The sequence below is a fragment of the Propithecus coquereli genome, unplaced genomic scaffold (genome assembly GCF_000956105.1).
Source record: "Propithecus coquereli isolate 6110/MARCELLA unplaced genomic scaffold, Pcoq_1.0 Scaffold135, whole genome shotgun sequence".
Classification (NCBI taxonomy): domain Eukaryota; kingdom Metazoa; phylum Chordata; class Mammalia; order Primates; family Indriidae; genus Propithecus; species Propithecus coquereli.
In genome coordinates, this window is record NW_012137747.1 from 1,236,127 (window position 1) to 1,246,800 (window position 10,674).

Below are 10,674 nucleotides of genomic sequence, written 5' to 3' on the forward strand. Positions count from 1 at the left end.
TCTTTTTTTTGCAAATTGGTCCCCACATGAAGGCAGGGAAGTGGACCAGGTGGTCTTTCTAAGTCCCTTCCCACCCAGAGATATATGCCCAAGTCCCAGATCCACAGGCAGGCAAGGTTTAGTGGCCTAAAAGAGCATGCATGTATATGCGTCTCTTTTCCTAAAGATGAAATCTCTGTAAACACTAGCAGCTTGGCCTCTTGCATGCAACTTTGCATGGCCTATTTGGGTCACCTGGATTCTGTGAGCTGGAATCACTATTCCCATCCCCCCTGTCCCCAAAACACAGTTCTTTGTGTTTCACCTGCTCTACAATAAAGTCCTGAGCTGCGGGGCTCACCCTTGGGCTGTGGAAGGGCCAGCTGAACACACAGCCTGACGCCTTGTACAGGAATTGTCCAAGATTCAAGTATATAAGAAGCTGCACAAAAGGTGCAGAAAATAAATGAGGCTTTAGTTTCTCCACTTTCAGAATGGCTCTGAGAGATCAGGATCTCCTTTCCCAGGGTCCGCTGGGGCTCTGGGTAGAACCAACACCCCCTGTCTATACCTGCCATGGTCAAGCTGGGCGATGGGCTGGCTGGGGTGAGTGTGTTGGGGGGTGGTGGGGGTAGGGGATTCTGTAACTGTGCTTCTTTTCTCGTACCAACCAAATGCAGTCTTTCCCAGATTTCGGAAGACCAGTTCTGGGGACCCAAGAGGCCTATAAAACAACAAAACAAACAGCGAGTTTGGCAGCGGGAGCCCGGGCAGGTTGCCAAACTCATTATTAGGGATGTGGCGGTGAGCTCCCCGAGCCACCACCCCACCTCTTTGACACGGGCTCTGGGGAAGCGAGAGGGTATCTGCTCCCCACTACATAGCCCCCATATTGCTGAGACGCCTGGGAGAGTGCGGGTGTCAGATCAGCGGTCCCAGGTCCCAAGTAAGCCATTAGGTCTACGAGAAGTGGATCCACAGTCCTGGCTGTTTGCTCAATCAAGGGTTCACACTGAGAGACGAGTGAATCATTTCCACTCAGAGTGGCTATTGTTTGGTGGGCTTGGCGCAAGGAGAAAGGCATGTTTCTCAGTTTTTTATCCAACTTGGCCTTCCGTCCGTCCAGGCAACTCCACCCCTCGAGGGGAGCCAAGTGACAGGTTAGGAAACCTCCGTGTGTTTTGGGAGAAAGTCTAACCGCCAATGTCAATGTTGTCAATGGAGAGCGGAGTGGGCGTATAACTTTGGGCAAGATTCTTGGTATCTCTGGGTCTCCGTTTCCCACATCTGTAAGATGGGGTAGAGATGCACAGGCAACCACCATACCTAGTTGAAGTAGTTGGGGAAGATGGAAAGGAATGGAAGGTATCCTATAAATAGTCAGTGTCATCAAACACCTGAGCAATAACCCCAGGGCTTGGGAGAGTTAATACTTTGGTGCTCCTGATGGATTCTCTCCAACACCTAAGCTGCTGCTGCAAGAAGCTCACAGTTTTCCTGGCTTTGCCTAGTAAATCATTTGTGAGATTACAAAGACAAGAATAGGATTGGGACGTCAGGGCTTTCTTTGGGCTGGGGACTGGAGACCTTGGGCTACTATCTCCATTAGGGAAAGACAGAAAGAATTTTCCTTAAGAATTCCACAGGCATTTTAGAGGCCACCGTTGGCTAATGGGAAAGAAAGTGGTGCCAGAGGAGATGAGGCCTCTCCCAGAGCTTGGAAAGCCTCTGTGGATTTGCAAAAACATCCTAGGCATCCTAGAAACAGAAGGTATGTGGAGGGGGTGGGTAGTGGTTACCTGGGCCTTTCTACCTGCCTCCCTGCTGTAGACTGCATCTGGCCCAGGTGAGGCAGACGATGTCCATGCTATTCTGGGGCTCTCCAGGCAACAGTGTAAATGCCGTCCCCTCCTACCCAGCCAACATTTTTGAGAGCACCACCCCACCCTCTTCCAGAGGCCGTTAACCAGAAAACAAACTCCTTTCCTGTTACCCATCGGAAGTCCTCGCATTCCCTTGCCTGCTCATACCACTGCCACGCCAGCCGTCTTCCCTCCCCACGCCGACCCACCCAACACATCACACCTTCCTTCCTTTGCAAACCAGCCACGTCAGTGGCAGTCACTCTCGGTGCCTGATTCTATTCCAGTCAGCGCAAAGAGGGGTCTGGCACGGAGTGGGTACCCCACACATTTGAGGTCTACTTCATGAACTCCTAATGTGTGAGACATGTCGGATCTGACAGTGATATGAATATGAAAAGGAAGGCCCGTGCCTGGAAGGGTCTGTGACTCTCAAGAGAGGTGGCTATCTTAGCAGCTGCTCCCGAGTCAGATGCTGTGGGGGCCAGGAGGGTGTTATTCACAATGGTTGAAGGGACAGGGTAAATAAAGGACATGTCACTGATGCTTGAGCAGCAGGCAAGAGTTCCAGTGGGGATAGAGAACACAGAGCCCATAGCTCCTGCTGCTATTTAAGGCCCGCAGGGCCCAGGGACTAGACAGTCAAGGCAGAACACCACCCTCTAGCTTCTTCAAGGAGCCTGCAGGGGTGTGAAACCAGGGCTGAGGCAGCAGTTTCAGCAGCTGCAAATGGAAGGAAGAAATCAGAAGAACTTGACCCTGAACCTCGAGACAGTCCTTCCTCCCATCACCCTGGCATCCTTCACCTGCTCAGTGTGACCCTTCCCTCCCGTGTCCCATGACTTATGCTTGAATTGTCCCCTTGACTCCTCCCTGAAACCCGGAAAGTTGTACCTAATGAGATTCCAATGGCCGTCACCACTCTGCCACCATCTGCTTGGGTGTTCGCTCCCAGCCCTCATCATCTGGACTTCCACGGCCTGCCCCCAACCAGGAGGATGTCATCGCAGTCAACTAGGCCCAGGCCCCAGAGGACTCTGCTTTCCTCCTGCACATCTTGCCCCAGGCCCATCTGCCCTCCCTGTCTTGGCCTTGCCTTGCCCTGTCCTTGCCAAGCCCCTTCCACCTGACCCTGAGGGGCTTTCAGCTCTGCCGAGGGCAGACTCGAGCCCAGCTGGACCCCAAAGCCCACACTCAGGCGCCGTGGCCTCCCTCTTTCTGCTCCTCCTCTCTGCCCCAGCCTGCCCTCCTGTATCACACGTGCCGCTGAAGGAGCCGGGAAGCGGTGGCAGCATCGCTGGAAAGATGGTGTCATTCAGAGCAGCAATCCGCTCCACAGCTTCCCCGAGCGGTGATCTTCAGTCTCTGCTTGCATATTTCCCCTGACTAGGAGCTCATTCCCTCTCGAGTCAACTCTTTCCATCTGGGGACAGTTTGGCTGTAAGAAACTTCTTCCCTTTATCAAATGGAAAGCTGCTTTGCTCTAACATCTACCCATTGGCCCTATTCTGCCCTCTGGGGCCACAACGATGAAGTCTAATTCATCTTCCAGAGCTTATAGGCTGAGCATGCAGATTGTGAAACCAGATAATCAAGGTTCAAGTCCTGGCGCTGCCCTTTAATTGCCACATGACTTTGGACAAAGTTCTTTTTTTTTTTTTTTTTAACCTTTCTTGGCCTCCATTTCCTCATCTATAAAATGGAGGTGATGATAGTACCTAACTCATAAGAGTGATGTAAAACGTTAAGTGAGTTAATAGATATAAAGCTCTTAAAATAGTACCTGACACATAACAAGTACTCGGGAAATTATATTATCGGAGGATAGCTGTCGTATGTCCTGCTTTATTCACTCTTTTTTCCTTGGGTTAACATCCTTTTAAAAATATCCTTCACAGAGCATGGTTCCCACATCCTGCCAGCTCTTGTTTACCTGGCACATTAGTTTGCTCAACACCCTCTTGCAATGTTATCGCCAATGTAAAGCGAAGTTGCTGCTTCTCATGACCTGGAAGCTGTTCTCCTGTTAATGTGGTGAAGACTAACTTGGCTGAAGCTACATCACTCAGTTGGGTCACGTCGACCTTGTGGTTAGCTAAGACCCCAAGATCGTTTTCACTTGATGCCCTCAGGGCTTTGGGCCTCACAGGGCTCTACCTCACCTTCTACCTGTTCAAGCTCTCCAAGCTCCTCTGTGCATGGTAGACCTTCCTTGTATGTGCTTTGCACCTTCTCAGTGTGGTACCCAAGGTCTTAAATGCCCTTCTCCCTCACCCCCAACTCATCAGCTCATCGGTCTTTAGGCAGACCCTGGTAATCTTCCTTCTCAATAAAGCCTTGCAGATGGATCACACTGCAGTTGCTGCTTTTGCTTGAACTGTTCCATCCTTATGGCGAATCTTAGCCTATCTTCTTACCACCGGCAATGCACTCACCCTTGGCCTATGCGAGCATTGCACATATTGGTTTTGAGGTCTTAACCTCACTCTGCCTGTTCCCTCCACATGTTTGTGGCTCAGAGGGTCATGGCCTTGTGTATGGTGTTCTCCACGCATCTTGCAGAGAGCAGTGTATGAGCAAGTATGAGACACAGCACATGAGAGCACCCTGTGGTCATGCCACTTCTAGTGAGTCTCTGCTTCCTCTAAACTTCCCCACACAGGGACATCCTGTTCCTACAGGCTGCAGTGGATGAGGGCTGGACAGTCTGACAGACGCCTGGCCAGGCAGGGAAGAAGTGAGTAGTTCTGACGCACCGGGCTTCCCTCCCCTCTCCAGACTCTTAGCTATTTTTTTCTTTATTTTCCTTCCTGTGTTGAAAGAGCTATGGGGCCTGGACCATGGTAGGGTTTCCTGGGGACATTCCATAAATTCCTCCTGGGCTGTTGCTCTGGAGAGGGGTGGGGACAAGCGGGTGGGTAAATGGGAAGCCAGTGGGAGCCCGGGTGTGATTGTCAGGTGCCTCAAAGGCGTGTGGGTGGAAAGGAAGGGTGAGTTGCACAGAGGAGGAAGGAGGGGTGTTATGAGCTCACAGAGACAGCCACAGAAAGGCCAGGCGAAGAGTGAGAAGGAACAGGTCAGAACAAGCCGTCGGCAGCGTCGCCCCTGCCTCGCCCTCCAACCCGCTGACTTGCCGCCACAGCGACTAACCCGCTGGGGCTCTAGCAGGGCCGGGAGCACTTGGCCAACTCAGGTGTGTGACTTGGAAAGATGCCAAGCCCCTGTGTGTGCTGTGCAAGGTGCACAGGGAGAGGGAGAAGGTCATCTCAAGGTCCCTTTGAGTCCTGCTGGATCACTCTTCCTTTATCCATTCCTTACCATCCATTCAAGTAAACGTGGATTCCTTATTTCAGATCTAGGGCTGAGGAGTGTGGAGGCACTAGCCCTTGGCTGAACTCTGTGGCAAGCCTGGACCTGGAGACGGTTCTTAGCTTCCAACCCTGGGCTCCATAGCTGTGTCTTTATAGAAAGGGGGTACCACCTTGGGTGTCAGGACAAGAAACAACTTATCCTAGATCTCTATGCTTGGGCAAGTCATTCTTCTTCTCTGGGCCTCAGTTTCCCTGCCAAATAATAGATGATCTCTAAGGTTCCCTAGAGAATGGACTAGTTTTCAAAACTGTTTTGGGCCTCTTCCATGAGTGAACACTGGTGAAGGGATTAAGGAGGAGGAAGGGAATATACACGCATAGAGCCTGACCCCTGCCTTTAATAGAACTTTCAAGAGAATAAAGGAGACAGTTACACACATGATCCAGAGCACTGACTGAAGGTGGGGACAGGGATGGGGGAAGGCGCTGAGCATCAGCCTTGCTGTGGCTGCTGCTGGCCCTTAGAAAGCCTTGGTGCAACTTAGAAAAAGGTGGGTCCCACATTAGCAAGAGGAGCCCCACTGGGCGGGTGTCTATACCACAGGACACACGGTATGACAAGGAGAGCTCAGGCTGGATTTCAACCCCCACTAGGTCCTTTGGCCCAATGCTCCTGGGCCAGGCACAATGTGCCCAACTGGATGTGGTGACCCTGGTACGCAGGGCAGATGGGCCACTTTTAAATCTTAGTGGAATCTCATAGAGCAAGTCCTTCCCTCTTCCACTTTTGGAAAGCAAAAGCCGGGACCACATTCCTTTTCTCTTCCATGTGCTGACCAGCCAAGTTCAGGTCCACAGTCCCAGACAGGGTGGAGGGCCCAGCACAGAAACACATAGGAACCTCTACAGAAAGCAGGAAGTGGTTAAATGGCTTTGGTGTGGACAGCCAGAAGAGGTCTGGAAGGTTTAGCACACCAGGTAAACCCAGACCAGTTCCCACCTCCTCTGGCAGTCATTCAGAATAGGCAGAACATAGAAATCCTTCCCTGGGTTCCCTCCTGGCTACCCTCCTTCCATACTCCCAAATAACAACCCTCCCAAGGCTCTAAATGGACTAGGAGGACAGGGCTCCAGGGTGATGTCAACATCAAAGAGTGAGATGTAGGGAGGTCTCTCATGTGCCCTGATCCGCAGGTGCTGGAACTAGGGAAAGGTGGCGGGAGAGTAAGCTTGGGAAAAGGGGATTAGCTGGGACCGGAAAGAATGTGGCTGCTATAATCTCACATAATGAACCAGACTGTGCTCCCTCTCTGCACCCTGAGCGCTAGACAAGCAGGTACAAGTTGTTGGCTTCAGCCTGCTGCACCAGAGGCCTGTTCCCTCCAGCTGGCAGAGGTGCCCAGGGAGGCACGGAATAAAATGTCTACTTCCTGGTGGCAAGGTGGGGAGGGAAGGGTCCATGATTGCAGGAAGAGGAGAGACAGGACAATGTCTTTCCCAGGCACCATATACCATCAGAGAGCAGCACCCACCATCTGTCCCAGGTTCTTAGAATTAAAACCTGTAATCTGGTCTAACTAACTTCTTCGGATTCAACAAAGACGTTTGACCAGTACAACCAACTCTGTGGGTCCTAGGGAAGGATTTGCGATGTGCATGATTCATACTATAGATAATCAAAAAATCCGTTCTACGTGATTTGGGAATGAAGAGTGAATTTTTTCCCCTTACGCAGATGTGCCTTCCCAATTCCCTGAAGTCTGGTCTTATTGAAATAGGCTTGCATTCCTGAGATACCCACTGACTGATGGCCAAAAGAAGCAGATAGAGAGTATGCCACAAAATGCAGCCCTTCTTACCTCCCCGTTTCACCCCCATCGCCCAAGAAAATAAAGAGTTACCTGTAGCTAAATCTCCACCAACAATTACCTTCCAGAAGGGACTCTCAGCTGAGGAGCTGAATGGCGTCATGGCATCCAAGCTCACAGACTCTTACCTTTTTCAGCTTGCCGCTCTTAGTCCCCACGAAAACCACGCTGTAGCCATTGTAAACGTAGGAAGCTACAGAGGTCATGCGGTCCCGACTGGTGGTGTACAGGGTCAGGCCCTCCACTGGAGTCGAGCCTCCAAGTGGTTGGTTGATGTCCAGTCCACAGAAGTTATCATCGATGGGGACGGGCTAGAGGGAAGGGGAAGGAAGTGGGTGAATAGCAGTGGAGGCACGATGGAGCCACTCTATGCGGCCCCTTCCCCCCAACCGCCAGCCCTAGGGCACCAGGCCTCAGAGAGGCACAGACATGGGGCTCAGGCGTCTTCGCCATGCTGCAAACAAAAACTCTTCACCAACTGGCCCACAAATCCCATATTGCTTCCTATGAAACCAGATAAAGGAGCAAGCAGCATTCTTCCACTCATCTGGAGTCACCTGCCTCCACCTGTCTGCTAGGAAAACCAGGGTCAATTTGTGCAGCTAATTGCTTGAACTAATTTTCTAGTTATTTTAATGTCCCTGTGGACCATGCCATTCTATGGGGATCTTTCTATTTTAGACAAGGGTTCCTTCAGTCGATATTCAGTCTAGAGGCAACATCACAGGATTTCTACCAGCCTGGAAAGGGTTTCTTGTTTGTTTCTTGGGCTGCAGTGTCTCCCTTTGGGCACAAGGAATTTTAAGCCATTCAACCATTCACTTCTATCTACCATACTGGGAATGGATTAAAAGTGCCATAGTAATATTGGACGGTACTTTATACTTTAAAAGAGTTAGTTAATAGACATATGCCTCAGTTTCTTCATTTGGAATAATACCTGCCCACCTTTCTTATAGAATTAAGGTGGAGCCAAGGAAATAAAGCATGTAAAAGAGTTTTGTTAAGTTGTACAACTATTTCCACTATTGTATGTTACAGGTCTTCAACAATGTTCGGGTAAATATAATTAAGAGGGAATTCTGGAGGTGGTGTCCTTCCCGTTACCAGCCTTTGGAGGAGAGTGGCAGTGTGCCTGTACGGAGTGTGCCAGGAGAGACTGGGGTACCTTTGAATGGAGAGCATCTTGAGCAACTGAAAAAAACCTGCTGGTCAGAAAGTAGGAAGACCTGGATCCCACTTTCTGTTTTATTGCTAACAGGCTGGGTAAACTTGGACCAGTACAGTTTTCTTTGGGAGCTGTTAAAGAAAAGGTTAACTTGATGATGTCTAAGATCTCATTCAGTTAAAAAAAAAAAAAAAAAAGAAAGGAAGATAGACAAACAGAGACTGCATGCTCCCTGAGGCAGGGCCTGCAGAGGGGTTTGCATTCCCTCCGCAGTGCCTAGTACGGGGCTGGGCTGGGACAGGTACTCGGAGATGCCCAGTTGATTGCACAGCACCGAATCCTGGGGCAAAGGCTGCAGGATCTGGGCCAGAAAGAGCCTCGAGCCCTGTGGCAGCTGTTCCTTCTGGGTCTCGAAAGGCATCCCGGAGGAGGAAGGAAGCGGCTGTGGGAAGCATAGAAAGCATCAGAGAGAAGCCTTGTCCCCTGTTCCCTTCAACCTCCTCCTCTCGCCCTCACCAGGGAAGAGCAGGCTGACACATCATCACGCGTTGACAGCCTCATTTCTTTGGAATAACTGGTTTATAAGATACGGCATGTGATTTTTTTTTTTTTTTAAACCAGGGACTTCCCTTCCATTCCCTTCTCAGTCTCAAAGGGAATAGAGACTCATTTCTTGTGATTCCTTAGTGTTTTGTAGAGAGCTGCTGCTCCTGCTACTGATGGGAATGATGGTGCTGCACTTGCGTGTGTGTGTGTATTTGTAAGGAAAGGAAACCAATTTTAAGGTTAAGGATGACCCTTGAACTCTGGATAATAGGGAGCCCCACAGAGCAGAAGGAGTGAGCTTCTCGGGAAGGGAGTGAAGCAGAGGTCTGCCAGCGCCAGCTCATGGGAGAGGGTTGTCTACGTCTCTGTAGTTAGTGACATCACACTGGTGCTTGAACCAGCCGTGGTCGGAGAATGTGTACCATGGGAATTGGCAAATGCCACAAACCAGGGCTTTCCACTCGCTCCCCTGCCTGCAGAGAGCCAGTTACTTAATAGTTACCAGCACATCACTGCAGCCAACGATGGGAATTTCTGGCTCCCCAGAAAAGCAGGTCAGAGCAATCAGCTACTACTTTCTACATTTCGTACTTCTCTTCCTCAACCCTACACCCTAGGCAGCGGCTGCCCTGGTAAGACCTGGGTGATGCAGATTTTAGTTCTGTCTCCACCACTATCCAGCTGTGTGACCTTGATATGCCATATGGCCTCAATGAACCTCGGTTTTCTCACCTGTAATGTAACAGGATTGAACCAGGTAACTGTCAAGCATCCTTTCAGCTCCGAGAGTCTGATTTCATGGCTTTAGTTTCGTTCCCACTTTCTGCGGGACTAGTAAGGCCTCAGAGTCTGGGCACAGGCGTAGCCCAAGACAGCTTTTGAGACATGATGACAGGAGCAAAAACCTTGCTGGTAGTTGTGGATTTTGCTAGATTCTACTTGGCTCTAGAATCTCTAGAGCTATAGAGGAAATGGCTTGTCCTGAGCCCGAGCCCTGGGGATTGGCTGGCATTTCTTTTTCTCCTCAATTTCTTTCTCAACATATTGCCAGATATTCCCAAACACCTGATGCCCTTTACTTTTGCTCAGATGGTGAGAGCTTGGTCTAGGGCTTTCCTTAGAGGCAGAATGACAGAAACAACCTGAACTTAGCAGTCATGCAGGCAAACTGAATTAAAATCCCTGCTTTATCATTTGTCCTTGTGTTGATTTAAGCAATCTGCTTAGTCTCTGTGAGCCTTTGTTTTTCCATCTGTAAAATGAGGAGGATAATTCATGCCTATTGGGTCACTGTGAGGAGGAAATGAGATAACATTTAAATTGCCAAGCACAGCCTTTAGTACAGTGGGTGAGAGTCCCCTTCCCCATCCCTTTTCTGGGGTCAGAGCTCAAATCCTTGATCTGGGATGTCCGTGTTATTCCAAAGCCATGTTAAAATGAAGCTCAGGGACCTTGGCTTCTCGCATTCATCTTTAATCCCCTCTAAGGCCACCAAAATGTCTCTGGGTCCCCAGGTCTGGGAGCCTTTGGACTATAAGGACCGTGAAGGGGCCCTTCCTCTTGTGGTCCCTGCACCAGAAAGGTGTGGTGCTGAAGCGGGGGCAGGTGAGGGGCTCTTCACTCTGAGGCCCTGGTCCCACCTCCTGTCACTTCTCTCCTAGTGCCTTTGCTGTCCTTTGGTCACTAGCCCAGGCTTGTCTCTCTGCACCAACACTGGAGCAGAGAAGGGTGTCATCTTCCTCTTTCCTCTGGCTCAGAAGCAGGCAGGAATCAGCAGTTTCCTCCTGACAAGGCCCGCTCTGCATTATGGGAACCAGGCTGGACTCCGCACGGGGTTAACCCTTACATTTCCTCTCCGCTCCTCCCAATTGGTTAAGTCCACTGGTCATAGAATTTTAGTGCCGGAAAGAAATTTGGGAATTATCTAGTCCAGCTTCCCT

At 50.4% G+C, this 10,674-nt stretch overlaps 1 protein-coding gene across 1 annotated transcript in view; it reads right to left on the reverse strand.

Moving 5' to 3' along the window:
- The window catches only part of PLXNA2 (plexin A2), a 207,309-nt gene that overhangs the window by 165,894 nt on the left and 30,741 nt on the right, over window positions 1–10,674 (reverse strand). The window contains exon 3 of the mRNA XM_012638836.1: window positions 7,149–7,331. Within this exon, the coding sequence (XP_012494290.1) occupies window positions 7,149–7,331 (183 nt within the window). The remainder of the gene's footprint in view (window positions 1–7,148; window positions 7,332–10,674) is intronic.